The 19,926-nt window shown below is 38.1% G+C and overlaps 1 protein-coding gene across 1 annotated transcript; it reads right to left on the bottom strand.

Moving 5' to 3' along the window:
* Window positions 1-1,621: 1,621 nt before the first annotated feature.
* On the bottom strand, window positions 1,622-3,670 carry LOC140234052 (uncharacterized). Its single transcript, XM_072314133.1, has one exon. It carries the CDS (start codon window positions 3,668-3,670, stop codon window positions 1,787-1,789), a length of 1,884 nt encoding a protein of 627 aa, XP_072170234.1. The 3' UTR covers window positions 1,622-1,786.
* Between the last annotated feature and the right edge of the window lie 16,256 nt (window positions 3,671-19,926).

Below are 19,926 nucleotides of genomic sequence, written 5' to 3'. Positions count from 1 at the left end.
GTTATATAAAAGTGGTTTATATCTCAAATAACCTTAACAACCTCGTAATCGAGTTAAATTTACCCAATATGACAACCTTCACTGTTCACCAAACTTCCTTGAAGCTTTGCACAATGTGACTGTTTGATAAAGGCTCCTATTGGACGGTGGTAACTCGATTCAACCAGGGATGTCACCCTGATCCATCCGATCAGACAAACAGTTGACAAAGAGTTTGAATTTCCCTGTCAACTTTTTCTTCTCGTACATCAGTGCAGAGGGGGAAAAAATGAGAGAATTTTAGCAAGATTTCTGTTGATGCATAAAAAAACATAATATTTCGGGGTTAAAATCAGGATCATTCATAAAATAATTTTTTTGTTATTGTTTCTCTGTCAAAGTGCACAGAGATTGAAATAATAATAACTCACGTAGGAAACAGAAAACAGCCAGCACATTACGAAAATTACAACATGCACCATATAAATATTCTACTAATCCCTTAATATTAGGACACCCATAGTAGATATAATATGACACATATAACGCATTCTCCACTTTACTCTACATAATATACACCACAGTTTAACAATAATCACGTATCTATCTTTATCTTAGTTCATTACACAGAGGCTGAGGAGGGATGACGGAATGGAGAGCAAAAAAAGATGGTTGACGTCACTAACAATCCAGTAAACTACCAACACTACTATAGTATCATTAATGAATAATACACAGAGAAGAATATACACTGACATCATTGAACAACAACAACAAACAAAGAGTATACCAGTTTATCACACAATGACATCATTATTTTGAAACCTAATATCTATATTCGACATTGCTCAAATACACTTGCATTATAACAATCGGCGCTGTTGCGCTATACTATAGACATTAATGATACAGTCTTAGCCTATAACATGTACTACACCTACTAATATTTCAATGAATAGCTCACATGACCATAAAAGGAGACTTAAACAAAATAAATACATGTATATACACTACGTGTGCTTATACACTGGAGCATTACGCCGGTTATAACGAATGACATAAATCTAAAACAAATTTAAAAAACTAATTATCGAGTTGGATTTACCCAAAGTAACAAACCTAATAGGTCACCAAACTACCAAGCTCCTGTAAGCTCTGCGTAATCTGGCTGTTTGATATAGCCTCCAGGTTGGAAGGTGGTAAATCTGTGCAACCTGGGAGTTAGCATGGTTAGACTGGAGATTTCTGTCTCCCTAATCCACTAAGCAAGACAACGAGTTATCACATGAGTTTGTATTCTGCTGTCGACTCTGTTCTTGTAAAGCAGCTGAGAAAGATTATGGATGAAGGCAGTTCAAGTGACCATGAAAGGATGCATAAAAATCCTACTTAAAACGGGACACTAAGAGCTATTGTTAATGCACTGCAATATAAAAATACAAAGTAGTAGAGATTGACATGAACGTGGTCCTTTATTATTGTTCAGATTCATTGAGTTAGCGTAAAAGTATAGTGCCAACAAGCTGTAAGTATCATTCTCAATCAGTAAAGTGTATTATTATGCTTTTTCTTGAAGTGGATCTAAGCGAAAAACGTTTTATAGGCCTCCCTATGTTAGCCTACATCTCTACATTGTCATATTGTATTTTACATGCTCTTATTATTGAATCACCTTCTTTCATGGGAATGTTCTTAATCAAATACATCATCACTTCACTATTACATACCACACCATCCAGTGTGTGAGGGTGTGTGTGTGTAAATGTGTGTGGGTTATTCAAAACCAGCGTGACAAATGTATTGTATTTTACAATTCGATGGTTGATTTGTGGAAAATGTAGAGTTTGTCGGGCGTGCAGAAAGCGATGTCCCCTGTAGTTTTAAATTGCTGCAGGTAGAACCATTCACGTTCAGGGATGTCAACGCGCTGATCATCAAAGAGTGTTTCCTTGTGCTTCAGGTCACTGGTGTAATGATCGATGCTGAGTAGATTTTCTGTCTTATTAACCCAGGCTATCAAGATGGAGCCATCGCTGCAAACTGCTGGATAGGCAGAATAGATGTCGCCATCCTTCCTGACAGCGCTCTTAAACGTACCGGACTCATTGATTACTGCCACAGAATTAGAATGGGTTAGCACGACAAGCTCCTTGTTTGATTTCAACGTGTAGTGTTGTCGAGGTTCGTAGTCTTTGCAGGGTATCTCACGCACTGCCTTCCCACCTGACTTCATGAAAACTTTGATCAGATGAGCTTTCCTGTAGCTGGCATAAATGCGATCTTCACCGTCTACCGAAACTTCGCAAAATCCACCCTCACTGTCTGTCAAAGTGTCAAATTCTACGTCACATTTTTCACCGTTTACAGCAAAAAGTGATATATTGTTTGACGTGTCAACAATGATGCAGCAACCATCTGAGAGATACCCCAACTTTCTGATTCGTATGTGCTTGTGACCACATGTCGGTGATAGCTCGCCGTTGCGCGTATAATAATAAACCCCACCGAAGCGAGATCCTACGGCCATCTGACTGGTCGGTGTTTCAACCATTTTGTTCATACAATCCTTCTTGTGAAGCTCTTTCTCGGGGACCTTTTTCCACTCTACTCTCTGAAGTTTACCAAGATTGAGCTCGTTGGTTGATGTGTTTGACTGAAATCGAATACATTTTACACGTGCCTCTAGAGAACTGGCGTTAGTCAGACCTGGTTTATCTTTTCCAATCGCACACTTCAATTCGTGGAAAAGTGACTGGTGCATCGCAATTGTTTCTCCCTCTAGCAGTGCCTTTAAACTCTTGTTTGCCAACTCCGTGCAACCTTTGATTCTTGAAATATGCCTCTTAGTATCATCCAATATATCCTTGAATTTTTGTTCTGCCTCTGTCTTCTGTTCCTCAAGTTGTCGAATCAGTTTCTCCTTCCTCATCGTCAGTTTCCTCACATATTCGTTGTAAGTCTTATTGATTTCCTTCATTTTATCTTCGATATGTGCGATGGCGTTTGTTCTCTTCTGACTTACATTCTCGATGAAAGTTTCTAAATCATCTTTATAAACTTTACTTTGTTTATTTAGTCCATTCATTTCTTCTAATCTCTGTTTGCTGTACTGGGCATTGCTCAAGACTTTGTGAGCCTTCGGCTGGTGATCCAGCATTCGACACCTCATACACATGATCTTCAGGCAATCAAGGCAGACATCTGAACAGTACTGCTCTCCTTCGTCCTGGTCATGACTAGGACATAAAACCTTCTTTTTGATGTGCGCCCTCCCTTGTTTGATGTCTTCAACGGTGACGACCTGATGGCCAGTGTGTGAAGGCCACTTTCCGTGTTTTACGTGACATCCATTACACATGTACGCCATGCAATTTTGGCAGTAGGTCTTCGCATTGGGGCGTTCCTCAGAATCACATATCGTGCATACCTGAATGGCTCCTGCCATCTCATCTACCAAAGACTGGACCTGAAGGTTAGTCTTCAGGTTCGATACATTCCCGTCTTTCACCTCCGTCTTCTGGCGGCAGAATGGACAGGAAATGTGATTGGGATTCCCGCTTGAAGCTTGAAGGAGACAGAGGCAGTCAGTGCAGAAAGTGTGAGCGCATGACAGAAGTTTTGGTGTTTTCAGAAGATCGATACACAGTGGACATTGGAGACTTTTCGTCCCAGCTTGTTCCAATGAAGACATTGCGAAGTATTCTGAAGCAAAAAACAAAAACAAAACAAAGCAAAACAAACAAAACGAAATGAAACAAAAAATTCTAAGTATAACATTCGGAAAATGAAAAGGACCAAGTAAACACTTTACCTTAACTCTTTTAATTCGGTCCGATCTTGCGTTGTGAGATACTAGAACAATAATTCTCAAAAAGAAAGAAATCCCTAACAATGACAAAAGGGAAAATTTACATTCCCAAGCACAAACTTTACTTTAACTCCTAAATCTCATTTTGACAGATTTATTAGCAGGTATTGACATAAACTAGCTATGTGATGTGATTTTAATTCGGACTGGCAAACATTGTTTTAAACGAAAACTGCGACAGACGGGGGCACGGCATCTGTTTGAGCCTTGAACTCGACTTTCTGTATAGAGTCTAGGTTTCGACTATGTTATGATCATCTATTTCCACTGAATATGCAACAAATCCATTTTTAACGGACATTGCTCAGATATACTCCTCAATTCCCAAAGAATGGTTTGTGGTTAAGATGATACTTGCAATAATTTATTTTTCCCAAGTTGTTGTTCCCTAAACAGCGAAAAAAAAATGTATATACGCAGTGCTAAAGGAATCAAGCAAGAAAACAGCAAGAGAGAAAAGGGAGAGAGTGAGAGATAGGAGACACGACATAACATTATTACCTTACATTATCCACAAAAAGCAATAAAATCACACATTTCCTGCTTAACTAGAAGAGGTCTGTAAAAGTAATGTAGGTTTTCCTGGCCGATTTAGAATTTTTGTCAGTCCAATCCTAATTGCTGCATTCAATTTAGCAAAATTTAGCGTAGATGACATGTTCGGTAGTTCAATTTTATAATCTCATCATTCAAATTCATTTTTTAGAGCATTCAAATTACCTTTAGCCTTATTCTAATTAACACTTTTTCAATTGAAATTTGTAAAGCAAGCACTATTTCGTTATTCGTTCAATCAATTTAGAATGATAATTATAGTCACGTGATTACGGACATGCTGCACTCGTTCATTCAAATTCATTTTTGGGTATCCAATTTAACATCTTTTGTAGTCACTTTAGCACGCATGTTTATGCTTTGTTTGTTTCTTTCTTTTTTAACATAGTTATTGTTTTGCAAGCGTCATTACATTTCATATTTTCGTACTCATTTTAGAGATTTTGGCAACAGTTTTTTTTTTTCTGCAATGTGCTTAGTGAGTCTTCCGGTGCATCATGTGGCCACAGCTTATCCGAGTGTGTCGGCCAGTTCTAGGAAGTCAAGGTTATGATCATCTTTAATGTTCCTATAATTCTTTTTCTGTCTTCTTGAGAAATACGTCTGTATCTAACTTGTGCTGTCATGACTGTAAGAAGATTAAGTTAATCTGTAGTATTGGTACATATAGGTCTAAAAGGACATGTATGAAAGAAAAGGGGCGTTACAGAACACAAACTTGAGTTATATAGGGTCAAAAATACGATACTTTTACTGCTTAACAGTGCGTGGATGAAACAAAAAGTCACATAGTGATACTCATTTAAAAGTTATCACCTTTTCAAAAAAGAAATAACATGACGTTAACTTGAATGAACATGTTTGAAATTTGACTACCCATACGCGAAATTGAATGACTGAAATACCCATTTCGGCAAATTTCATCGATCGAAATGCTCAATTGAACGACCAACTTGCAATTGACGAGGATTTTCGCTATTAAAATTCAATGAACCTTTTATCAAATGGACTGACAAAAGAGCGAAATTGGCCGGGAAAACCTATAGTGTCACTAGCAATTGAAAAGTGGCGGGAAAGATCTCGAATAATGCAAAAAGAACAGAACAAACATTTAGACGAATAATGCAGTAATTAAAAACTGAAGCAGGAAAGTGATCTTTCACTTCACTTACCCGTGGATGTGTATTTCGATAGATAATCTTGGCGTGTGCCCACGGGGGTTTCTGTACTAAACTCAAATATCGAAAGAAGTCTGCAGTAAAAGTGCAAACCTTTGAATGCGTATCCAGGAGATAATCAAGGCATGATGTACTCACGGGGTTTTTGTACTGAACTTAAATATCCAAAGACGTCTGCCGTAATAGTACAAACCAAATCAGGCGCTTTTAACCGTTTTTGTGCCAATAAGTCAATTCAATGTGCACACATTTCACACACATGTCTATGGACAGAAAACAAACATGGCACATAAAGGGTTGAATCCGGATACTCGAGCATCCTGAGTACATTATTACGGACAGATGTGTGCTGCTGAACTTCGGACCAGTCATTCTGTACGTAATAACGATACTCCAATAATGTCAAAGTGATTTTCTTCTTTTTCTATTTTTCTTCAAAGTGTTAACTTCAAGGCAGCGACTGTCCGATGGTGTCAAAATGATTTTTTTCTCCTCATAGTTAACTTCAAGGCAGCGAATGTCCGATCGGACACGCTGTCAAAGAAGTAATCCTAATAGCATTCCTTGATATCGTAAGCCCCTTATCTCATTACTTTTTTCCGCTTCCCTTCGTAAAAGTGGTAATTAGTTACTACTAATTTTGTTACGTAATATTTCGTATATATTGCCAATATCACAAAATAATTATGCCATGTAACTCCCCCCCCCCCCCATATCACAATTACGTGATGATTTTGATATGATAGGCAATGCGCTGTGGAGTTTGATGTTTGCCTTCCACTAGCTTCTCGTGGTTTTTCGGTTTAACCAGGAAAAAAAAAAAGAATATACTCGTTAGTCATGAAGCATTATTTCATTGAAAACTCTTTTTTATTTGTACGTAATCTCGTCTCTCCCTTAGCATTTACTTGGTAGGCCCTACAATCAATAACTAAAAAGCCGAGGACATTGGCCTATAAGTTTTTATATTTTCCTTCACGATACAGATGCCATTAAATCTTGTGTTAGTGGTCACTTTTCTTCTAAAGGGTTCCCTACACTTCAAAGAATGTCAATTGATAGATTTTGTCTCAAACTTTCTTAAATATATATAAATCAATGATTTTATTCAATATTTATGGTTTGCATCCAATAAAAACAACAATATCAAAATTTCCCAAATTATTCACAACTGCTGCTCAGATAACAACCAACTGAAATTGTAATCCTAAATGATGATGATGATGACAATAATAATAATGATAATAATAATAATAATAATAATAATAATAATAATAATAATAATAATAATAATAATAATAATACATTACATTTGTAATGCGCTTAAAACAATGTTTCTAAGGGAAAAGACACAGGGAAAAGACGAAAGGAAAGATGAAAAATGAGGGAAACAGACAGATCAAAACTCAAGTAAGAATAACATGACATAAATCAATGTGCACCAGTCATTAAACACATACAATAATTGAATTACACTCAGTACATTCCCCTAGGGAAGCAGCAATCAATGTGGGAAAAGATGAGTTTTAAGAAGTGCCTTAAATGATTCTACTGATGGGGCTTGTCGTAAATGAATGGGTAGATTGTTCCAAAGCTTGGGTGCAATTACCGCGAATGAGCGTTCTCCGTAGCGTGTCTGAGTGCGAGGTCCGGGTAACAGTTGAAGATGGGCAGTAGCATGGGAGTTGTCTCAAGTTCAGTGTACTACATGATAACATTTCACAAAACTTTCCGATTCTTTTTCATGACAAACTATAAGGAAAAGGAAAGTTGCAAGGCATGTAAGTGTATATAGGCCAAGTCATTTCCTCCCATTGTATGTCTATAATTGTTGTGGTAATCTCGGAGTGAAAATCCCTTTTCCTTAAAGCGAGGTTTAAGTGCAATACTAGGGCATTACAACAGATATTTCATCAACGTGCTCTATTGGAATTCTGGGCAAGAGTCCAATATTCTTTTAATAGAAAACTATCCATTCAAGCTATACCTAGCAAAAACTCGAGTTTTAGTCTCCCCTATATCTACCTGAAATTTGATTCCTGTTTCTCCATTCATGATTCTTGCTGATGATACAATTTCAAGTTGCATTCACATTTTGTCACAGATTGAAACAATTAACATATACGTATAGAAGAGAGAAACCAGCCCACACATTACAAAACATCACGCTATGCACCATATTCAAATGAACCCTGAACACACACATAGACATCCCGGACCACTACGGACCAACCCGGATCTGATCCGGGGTGATCCGGGGAGAGTTCCGTGTTGACGCTGGGAGGCCAATCCGGGGTGGTCCGTGTGGCTGCCGTGTAGCTGCCGTGCTGATCCGTGTAGATGCCGTGTTGGTCCGTGTAGACGCCGCGCTCTTCCGGTCTTATCCGTGTAACTGCCGTGCTGATGCCGTGTGTACAGTTATATCATGGAGGTGGAGTATCTCTCTTCCACCTCCCTGGTTATATCAACGCTCGTCGACACTCAATCGAGGTCGAAACTATCCTGGAGCTCCCCGGATCATCATGTAGATCCTTGAGGATCCGTGTTTATATGTGACTGAGGCTTTTCTGGGATGTCCATTTAGCTATGTAAATAACATGACTTCTTCTCTATTAGCATACTTAATAATGTAACAATTACTTATCGTTCAATCTTTCTCTTGAAATATTTGCACAAGGGCTGAGGATGGATGACGGAATGGAAAAAAAAATAAAGAATGGTGGCCTGTGGAGCCGGGAAATGTGCAAACGTCTTGCCGGGAAATGTGCAAATCTCTAAATTTCATCAACGGGAAATGTGCACACGTGACGCCGGGAAATGTGCAAAAGCTGCCGGGATATGTTATACAACACCTTATTTCTACCATATGTAATGTACTGCAATATTGTATGGGGCAACTGTAGCAAAACCAAATTGAACACAATTTTTCTTCACCAGAAAAAGGCTCTTCGTATATGCACACATTCAAATTTGTTGGCTCACACTGATCCCATATCTTATCGCCTAAAAACTCTAAAGGCCCATGATATACATTTATACCTAACTGCCATATTTATGTAAAAACACATTCGAAATTTATTACCATTTTTTTCATAATGCCCTAGTAACCAATGACCATATTCACCCATACCCTACCCGTCGTTCCCATGATTTCCATTTTAAGCCCCTTTTACACTTTCACGGATCGCATCACGGATGACCACGGATCGTCGATCCGGGATCATCCGAACTGTTTCCGACATGGCCGTGTTGACTCCATGAAGTCATCCGGCATTATCCTTGATCATCCGGCATGTCCGTGGAAAAAATTAAGCTTGCTTAATTTTTCATCCCGGACATCACGGATGAAAATCAATACGAACTCTTCCTTGTTGGCACCGTCTGCTCCGTGTAGCCTCCGTATTCCTTCCTTGTATACGTAGGCACCGGCTTTTCCGTGTTGCCTCCGTGCTCATTCCGGGACAATCGGTGAAGACATCGGGACGTCCGTATTAGCATCGGCTCCATCCGGGATGAAAAATTCGTGTATTTTGTCATACAAGCTCATAAAGTTCATGAAATTTGCTCAGATCTTTCCCAATCAGTACAGCCAACATACCCTCGTACTGTTCGTATAGAGGTCGCCTGAGAAGCGTCAGTGACCCATACACATCTCCTCGCTGTTTTTTTTTTTTGTGTGTGTGTGTGTGTTTGATTTTTTTGTTTGTTTCATTTATGTCATGATGTTCCCGTAAAATGAGAGTTTGCAACAAACGTGACAAAGAGATTTGCCTTTATGATGTCGACAAATAGAGGTGTATGTAGGCTGCTGTAGATTTTCTGGTGCGCCTTTTATACTGTACTTAGCTCTGGAAGCATGTCATCCAAGAATGATAAAGTATCAAAAGCAAAAGCACATGCCATCTGTCAACATTTTGAGGATATCCGTGTAAAGACCGCGAAGACACCTAGTTGCATCCGTGCTCAATCCTTGATATCCTTGTTAGCTCCGTATCGTTTCCGCTGTGGTGCGCGTTCATTCCTTGTCTGTCCGTGTAGGTAACGTACTTGGCCGTGTAGACTCCGTACTTGTCTGTGTAGACACCCAGTTGGGCTCGTATTAACACCGGCATTGATTGGAAAATAGATATTTTGCATGCCGTGAAGCAATCCGTAAAAGTGTAAAAGGGGCTTAAGTAATCCAAAGCTTTTACTTGCTCAAAAGTCAATTAGACATCACGGTCCGGATACATGTAACACTCTTCCTGACTGAGGAGTTGAAACAGTGTGCCTCCTTGTTTTCATTCAGAGCAAACTTAAAGAAGCATATTTTACTACAGTACACTTCAAATACGAATTAAGTACGAATAATTTATACGACTCATGCTGGTCTCCCGATAGCAACATCGTATGTCTTTCCCTCTTCCAGCAAACCAATTTTATTATTCTAAATTCCAGCCTATCTGCCCCTGTGCACTTTCAAGCACTTGCACGCACATTCACCACCATCACACATCAGAGTTTATTTTCCCCTGCTATCTTCGCAGCAGAATTTGTATTGTTACGAATTTAATACGTCCCTACTTTTTCCTCGGGCCGGCCATCTTTTCAAGCAATGCTTACAATGGCGGCCCTCTGCATTATTGCTTCTTAAATATTATGTTATTGTAATCCCTGCTGCATAGACATGCATACTGTAATATTATATCATTAATTTCCTTTTATATCGTTGTTTATGCAAGTCAAACGACTCTGTTTCAAATATAATTTGTATGTTTCCCATGTTCATGATTATGTAATTTATGTATATATTGATTTGCAGAGTATCTATCAAACAAAACCGTTCATTTCACCTATATTATGTAGCCCTATAGATGGCAGAGAAGCTGTCAATCAAACCTGTGGATGAATCATTACTACCTCTACCACATGTCTTAGCCACCACCTGTCTATAGCGACCACTTGTCTTTTTCTGTGTGAACATTTTCAACATTTTCTTGTAAAACCCACAATGCATTTTCACCAGATTTGGCAGATAGCATCTTAGTATTGATATGGACGTAATTTGTTAAAATGAGTCCCCCCCCCCCCCCCACCACCGAAGGAGGGGGGGGGGGGGGGTTGAAGCCTCAAAGTCTCTGAACTATGGGGTTTTTTTTCTCTCTTCTGCCGAAAAGAAAAACAGATAGAGCTATAAGTTAGTGCTTGGAAGACATTTATGATCGAAATTTCTTTTTTGATTATAGCGGATCCAGGGGTGCCCCGATTTTTTTTTTTGATTTTTTTTTTGGGGGGGGGGGGTGGTGACGCAGGGGGGGGGGGAGGGGATTGTCCACATTTTCAGCATCTTCTCGATAAATCTCACTAACTTGGCAGATGGCATCTTTACGGTGATATGATCTTTATTTGTTAAGATGAGTCCTATTTCCCCCCCCCCCACTGCCAAAGGGGGGGGGGGGGGGGATGAAGCGTCAGATCCCTAATCTCTGGAATTTTTAAATCTTCTTCTGTCAAACCAGAAAAGATGCATGTTGAGGTAAGTTAGTGATATGGAGACATTAATGACTGAAATTTCACGTTTGATTATGGCGGAGTCAGGGGTGCCCATATAGATCGGGGGGGGGGGGGAGGAGGGGGATTTTTCCACATTTTCAGCATCTTCTTTAAAAATCTACAACGGATTTTCATCAAACTTGGCAGATAGCATGTGTATGGTAGTATGATCTTAATTGATAAAATGAACCCCCCCCCCCACCCAAAGGAGGGGGTTGAAGCCTCAGAGTCCCTAAACTCTGGATTTTTTTCTTCTTCTGTCAAACCGTAAAAGATAGAGGTAAGTTAGCGCTAATAAAGACATTAATGACTGAAATTTCACGATTGATTATGGCGAATCCAGGGGTGCCCAGATGGGCGAGGGCGGGGGAGGGGGTGGGATTTTCCACATTTTCAGCATCTTGTTAAATCTACAACAGATTTTCACGAAACTTGGCAGATTGCATTTTATGGTGACATGATCTTAATTTGAGAAAATGAGCCCCCCCCCCACCCCTCCACACACACACACACATTACCAATATCGGCACTAAATGTAAAAAAGTCGGTTTACTTTTTCAATGATACCTAATTATGAACGAAACAGTGCATCATTTGCATATGTATTTTCATGGATGTTTCGTATATTTTCAGTAAAATAAATTTCCATAAAATAATGTCCGATAAATATATAAATATATATATATATATATATATATATATATATATATATATATATATATATACATATATATATGTTTGTTAGTGTTAAATATTATTGTTGATACTGGCGCACTAATCTCACACATGTTATTTGTATTGTATGTTCTTAAAATTGTGATTTGTAACTTTCGATGTACACCTGCAATCTAAAGGGATAATTGACCTGGTAATGTACAAACATTTTCTTGAATAAAGAAATGATTCAATCAAATTAAAGTGTGTCCACCATGCAATAAATTATGTACAGGTATGAGACCTCCTGTGGCGGACTATCAACAGCCATCGATGCTCAACAGCGCGAGATGTGATAGATTTTTTATGTAAGGAATTATATACATACTAGGTATCAACTCTGCTTCCGAGGGCTTATCCTGAGATATTGTGCAAAATGTACATGCATTTTACAAATTACAAAAAGCTATAGAGGTAATCCACTTACATTATTAACATAATCATACTATATGTACATACATGTATACAGTAGGCCTACATGTTCACTGTAATTATTTATTGATATCATTTGATTTCATCCAAATAACCACTATTCTCTGGACGATATTCAACTTCATTGGCTAGAACTTTCTCCTATGTACTAAACATTACAATGCAAAATATGACTGCTTTGTACATATCATTATACACAGTGACCTATGAACTGTATAAATAACACACACACACACACACACACACACACACGCTTGGTTTTATACCATATTGAGTAAATTTGTTCCATATCTGGTAGCGAATCACAAGCTATTGCAGGGCCTCACTGTACACGCGTTTGACAAAAGTGGAAATCTATGTGCAGTATTGTGTGTGTGCATAGTTATGTAGCCTGACACCTTGTTTTCTTGTGTTTTGCTTGTTTTATTTGTTTCTCTGTTGTCACTTGTATTATTTTGTAATTGCTGAATAAATAGTAATAACAATAATAATAATAATGTAAACGCTGTATTATATAAACTGTGTGTATACAGACAGTATATGTACATGTACATACATTTGTACATTGTTATATATATATATATATACATGTACATACATGCATGATACATGTACACTGTATATATCATATACAGTGTATGTCATTATATGCATAATCATTCTTACATTTTATTAATGCTACTTGCACATACACATACACACACACATCAATCAAAATTCCACAATGACAGTGACCATACCAAACACACACAAGCAACAGACAAAACTGACTCGGAGAAGATGCTTCTACATGTCAAAAAGAGACTGAATTCTAGTCTTTATTAGCCTAATTATGACACATGTACAGTAAGGCATTTGACCTTTTACAATTTTTATCTCCTGTCTTGGGGCACAATTCATTCACACATAACCCATCATGGATTAACATGTTTATAAAACTGCATCATAAAGCTGATCAGCTGTATGAATTGTCAAACTGACATTGTACAATAAATAATACACTATAATCACAAAGCAACATTCTCTTTAAAAGCTTTATAATGTCAGACCACCATTTCTGAGATAAGTGTATATTCATGACATTACAAACTCAAGATTTACATCTTTTGAATCTAATTCTGGCAATGGTCTCTATTATTGCAAACGTTTGACCATGGCACCATGTGAAGAATACACCGTATTGCCACTGACAAAATTAAGTGGAAAGTTGGGGATTAGACGTCATTGGGACATTAAAAAAAAAAAAATTGTACTGAATCAGATATCTTAACATAGTTGTATCTAAAAACATAAACAGGAATGTATTTCACGGGGACCAAGGACAAACATTTGTTTAGCAAATTTTACCTTCATGAGATATATTTGGTCAGCGCTTCTATTCTCACTTATCTTTCTTCTTCACAATGGTGAGAATGGTAGCAATCACACTTTCTTTGAATCACATGCAGGCAAGTTATTGCTAATCACATAAAAGTCACACTAGTAAAGTCACATTATAGACTGCATACATGTATTACAAATGTAGAGTAATTTATTGAAGTCCATTAGGACTGGTTCCACAATAATCCACAAAGTATAGGCAGTCGGCATTCACAGAGGTTCAGAAGTTCCAGAGATCCAACAGAAGTCACATTTATGCCAAGTTCAGGAAAGCGAAAGCCCACATAAGGAGTTCAAAGTCCTTGCCTGTTGGTAGAAATTCAGGGTGCAACTTCCAAGTTCTTGCAGAGCTTCATACAATTTCCACGTCTGCGCGAATACTGTCAGCAGGAGTGAGGCAAGACCAGAGCAAGCATGCAGCTAAGGTTGTCACTGCCTGTCTATCATATTATTTATATCTAGTGACACTTATCCACTATAATTACGATACAGCACACAATACAGGCTGTACATTATTCACATCAATATGTACTGGCACAATGCACTCCCGTTATAATGAACACGGTTATAACATAATTCCGGTTACAACGAAGACAAAATTCAGACTGCAACATTATCCGCTCTATGTTTTTTTTTTTTTTTTTCATTCTTTATTTGTTTGGTTATAATGAAATTTTGATACACCACATGTATAATGAAAGAAAACCGCTGGTCCCGAAGACTTCATTATCAAAGGAGTCCACTGTATTGCATATCAATCAAAATATCTGTTTTCCATGTTATTCATTCTTATATACTGTACAACATTTCTTTTGAGCTGTGTAACAACAAACTTTTTGTTGCATAAATATACAGCATAGATAAATTAAAAGAGACACTTTAATGTGAGTTTCCACTCGCCATACAACAATGGCTCAATGATACAGTGGTCTACTGTACATATCAAGATTCACAGTTAAAAACAAACAAAAACTAAATAACCCTTCATATAAATTATACAAAATTTTTTCAATTTTTAATTCAAAATCAAGAACAAAGTCAATAAGAACAAATCAGCTGCATACATTACAGTGTATTTCATTATACAAATTTACATTCAAAAAGAAATCTCAACAAATGGTTTGGGTGTCTCCCTGATCTACTGGATTATTCACTTTTTTTCTTTAAACCATCTGGTTACATAATAGAGCTGGTATGCAGAAGATGTGCTTTTCTCAGGTATCACTTTGACAGTAAATGTTGTGAGAAACATCAAATGCACAGAATTCACTAAATGGAAACATGAAATTTATAAATTAAATGTAAGGGTTCCTATAGCATAGACTTATACACACACTCCTCCTATGAACAGTTATGTGTCAAGTCAATTGCCATACTGTAGCAGACTTCAGTTGGATAGATAGAATGATGGTAAAAGACTCACTAAGCACAGACTTATACACACTCCCCTCCAATAGAGAGTTATGTGTCAAGTCAATTGCTACAGCCGACTTCAGCTGGATATGATATTATGGTAGTAAAGGGGAAAGTCGCTAAGCACAGACTTATACACACTCCCCTCCAATAGAGAGTTATGTGTCAAGTCAATTGCTACAGCCGACTTCAGCTGGATATGATATTATGGTAGTGTAAAGGGGAAAGTCGCTAAGCACAGACTTATACACACTCCCCTCCAATAGAGAGTTATGTGTCAAGTCAATTGCTACAGCCGACTTCAGCTGGATATGATATTATGGTAGTAATGGGAAAAGTCGCCACGCACAGACTTATACACACTCCCCTCCTATAAAAAGTTGTGTGTAAAGTCCATTGCTATAGCAAACTCCACTTGGATTTGGTATTATGGTAGTGTAAAGGGAACAGTCACTAAGCATCTATAGACTTATACACATTCCCCTCCTATAAAGAGTTATGTGTCAAGTCAATTGCTATGGCAGACTTCCGTCAGATATGGTATTACGGTAGTAAAGGGAAGAGTCGCTAAGCACAGACTTATACACACTCCCCTCCAATAGAGAGTTATGTGTCAAGTCAATTGCTACAGCCGACTTCAGCTGGATATGATATTATGGTAGTAAAGGGGAAAGTCGCTAAGCACAGACTTATACACACTCCCCTCCAATAGAGAGTTATGTGTCAAGTCAATTGCTACAGCCGACTTCAGCTGGATATGATACCGTATGGTAGTAATGGGAAAAGTCGCCACGCACAGACTTATACACACTCCCCTCCTATAAAAAGTTGTGTGTAAAGTCCATTGCTATAGCAAACTCCACTTGGATTTGGTATTATGGTAGTGTAAAGGGAACAGTCACTAAGCATCTATAGACTTATACACATTCCCCTCCTATAAAGAGTTATGTGTCAAGTCAATTGCTATGGCAGACTTCCGTCAGATATGGTATTACGGTAGTAAAGGGAAGAGTCACTAAGCACAGACTTATACACACTCCCCTCCTATTAAATAGAGAGTTATGTGTCTAGTCCATTGCCAGAGTAGACTTTAGTTTGATGGTACTCAGTATTATGATTAATACGTGTGAAGGGGAGAGTCCCTAAGCATGGACTTAAACACACTGCCCTACTACAGAGAGTTATGTGTAAAGTCACTGCTAAAGCAGACTTCAGTTTGATATGGTATTATGGTGGTGTAAAGGGAAGAGTCGCTAAAGCACAGACTTATACACACTCCCCTCCTATAAAGAGTTGTAAGTCAAGTCAGTGCTACGATGATAGACTTCAGTTGAGATCAGGTATGCGGATGGCAGTAAAGGGAATAGTCCCCATGGTAAAGCAAAAATTTATTCATTACATACACACTCCTCTCCTCAGAGAGTAATGTGTGAAGCCTGTTTACTTTGGTAGCCTTCAATGATGTTCAGGTAATTAGAAAAAAAAAAAGAATGATTCTGTAAAGGTAAGGACCACAGCACAAACTATGGCACATGTTATAGAGAGTGCATGTGCTTTAAAGTCTCACAGCTATGGTAGCCTTCAATGGCCTGACAAGAACAAAAAAGAAGTGACACAATCTCAAGGCGTCTTTTGGACTGTTTAGGAATTTAGAGGTGAATGAGCTGCTGCTACTACAATGTGAGACCAGGTGGATTGGGCAGATTATCAACATATTCCACTTGAGGAACACTTTTGCATACAGAAAAGTATCAGTTTGATACCACTGAGGCAACATTCAGACACTATTGCTTTTGTTCGACAAGTAACATTCTAGATGAAAGATCTTTGTGTTATATACATGTAACATCAATACATACAGTACAAACATGTTATCACTTGTATACATTGGCTTAACTTATAAATTGAAAACTACACTACAGTGTAACTTTGAGAAGACCTTGTTATTTGCCATGATATGTGCTTGTATATTACACTACAAAGGATAGTACACATGCTCACATACAAGCCTGCACTGTGAACCAAAAAAGCCAAGTAATACACATACTTTATCGCACACTATACATTGAGTTACTGCCACATATTTGCAGCTCTTCAATGTGTATGCATATAAAACTGGTACACAAGAGCTACATCACAGAACGTATGTATACTGTATTACCACCCGCCAGAAGTGGGAACCAGAAATGCCATGGAATTTTCAGATGGTGCACATGACACATAAACTGTATTCCACACCCACTGGAATCTAGAGAGTTATCCCAGTGACACTTTCTATGACATCTTTCACACTCGTCTTCTCTGGAAAGGAAAGAAACAAAGCTCTGTAGTTCCCAACTGGTCTCAACTGGTTGGACCGTGAGATCGAAGCTGTACAACTTTTCATTGAACTTCATAGAGATAAGGGTATAAATAGGAGTAAGGATGATAAGTATAATCATTTGTTTCATAGTTGGGCACAGTTTACTCTCGATATTTTCGCAAGATTTCTCTTCTAAACGTACCATCATGTCTCGCATGACCACGGTGGCCAGGCAGAATTGTAAGATGTGGGCTAACCTTCATTCAAGACTATGAGCATCACCTTTTGACTACGGTAGTATGTTTCCCGTCGGCGTAAGGGGCTACTTCAGAGATCACGCACTGGCAATTAGTACCTGTGAGGGGTACTAATACGTAGTTGACAGCATCTTGGCCACAACAGCGTACCTGGTACCTGGTACACAAGAGCTACATCATAGAACATACATACTGTATCACCATGTGCCAGAAGTGGGAACAAGAAATGCCATGGAAATTTTCAGATGGTGCATGACATATTAACTGTATTCCACACCCACTGGAATCTACAGAGTTATCCCAGTGACACCTTCTATAACATCTTTCACACTCATCTTCTCTGGAAAGGAAAGAAACACAGCTCAGTAGTCCCTAACTGGTCTCAGTTCTACATCATTTCTTGGATTTAGCAAAGAGTCATCATTACATTAAAAAAAAAAAAAAACAAGACCAGGAGGATGTTTGGATCACTTGTTTCAGTGGGAAACAGACAAGAAGCAAAGGGATATCGGGGCGTCCCAAACTGTGGGATATACAGCAATTGACTACTGCAGCAAGCATACAGTCCCTTCTTCCTTGGAAGGGAAGGAAACATAATTCCAAAGGCTGACAAAGAGTGATAGGAAGATCACAACCTCAATTGCAGATATAGAACTGCTGCAAGAGAACTTGGGGAGGAGGATTTCATAAGACAGAGAACATTCCGAGGGTAAATGATTTTAATTTTATACAATTTTTTTCTTTATCTATTTTTTTTTTTACTTTTGTGATCAATGTTCATTTCATCAAATGCATGCTCTTGTAAAGTCATTGGCAAAGAAGGACACAAAATGTATCTGACAATGCTGTTTTTGTCTGTTCAAAGGAAAGTCGATGTCGGATGCAAGGTCCAGGTCGTGGGAGACCTAATTTGTCTCCCACTCAAAAATCGCCCAAAAGAAAAGAGTACTTCAAGACATACGAAAGAAGGCGTGGGGACAAAACGAAGAGATTGCAAATTAGTCTCAAAACCCACGAGGAGTGGACAAGATGCGGCCGGCTTGTCTACATGACTACAAACGACCAGTTTGCAGAGTTTCTGCTAAAAAGCAAGTAGGTCCTACTGTGTGTAGGATCCCAACTTGCCTATTAAGACTACTGTTAAGAACTACAATGTAACAGTAACTTTTTATTTGCTTAATTCATGACTTCCAGGACAACTGTAACAGCTGTAGTAAGCTGATAATACTAGATTAATTAAGTAGTGACCATATTTTAATTAAAATGGGTTTAATACTAATTAGACGTGTGTTAATATATTGCTCATACTAAAGCATTTTCATAATGTGGCTACACATTTATGCTCTTATCTAATCCTTATCAATTGAGTCTTTTTTTTTTCTTTTCTTTTCTTTTCTTTCTCAGCACTCCCGAGCTATCTTGGATCCATTCCTAATCCGCCTCGTGCATGATGCTGCACCTCTGTAAGGACCTGCGCAACAGGGAAGATGACATCCAGGCAGCAGGGGTGGAACACAACCACTTGAGGTGGACAGTGTACAGGGCATACATTTTATGGCAGCACGGCCATGTTGGAGCTAAAAACAGGATGGTCATCCCGAGTTGCGTTGTTACCAAAACCAGATTACGCTACCCTGACCCAAACCAGCACTATACTGGATTTCTTCCGGCATTCTTGTGTAAGCATATGAATTGTCATAAATGGAATATTAGGAGTGTTATGCTATTTGGTCATAACCTGATAACCATGTGTTATCTCTACTCATGGATGCATTAAAATCAACAATAATTTTGGTAAGCATATTATGCGCTAAATTCACAAATAGTTTTGAAGTGTCAACTTGAATATGCATGAGAAATATTAAATGAAGACTTATTTATTTCTTGATATTCGAACTTTTCTCATATCTTTATTTCTCATCTTCATGCTTTTATTTACGAGCTAGTGCATCTTGAGCATTTTCTTTTATGAAAATGGCACAATATGAATTGTATTATTGTTATAATTATCATTACAATTCTTATTGTCATTATTATTATTATTATTATTATTGTCATTATTATTATTGTCATTTTTATGAATGAAAGCGAGAAGCAAAGCATAATAAGCAGCACTTTCTCTTGAACACAAGGACGAATACAGTACATCAGAGGATGATCACTCATACATGCTAGTGTGCCTTGTGAATGTTAAATAGTATTCAAGAAGTATTTGATGTTTTTATTTTTTCCATCATTTTGTAGGGGCAGTGCTTCTGAATTTAGTGGCAAACCAATCCAGCATTGCAAATGTTGAAAAAGAAATTCAGCGCTTCC

Source organism: Diadema setosum, chromosome 10 (assembly GCF_964275005.1).
Source record: "Diadema setosum chromosome 10, eeDiaSeto1, whole genome shotgun sequence".
NCBI classification, from domain to species: Eukaryota; Metazoa; Echinodermata; class Echinoidea; order Diadematoida; family Diadematidae; genus Diadema; species Diadema setosum.
The sequence above is the reverse complement of the archived record's forward strand: the minus strand, read 5'-3'. Positions and strand labels throughout refer to the sequence as shown.

Bases quoted from the DNA above. Each gene is read 5' to 3' on its own strand.
- LOC140234052 (XM_072314133.1), bottom strand. From the start codon at position 3,670: ATGTCTTCATTGGAACAAGCTGGGACGAAAAGTCTCCAATGTCCACTG.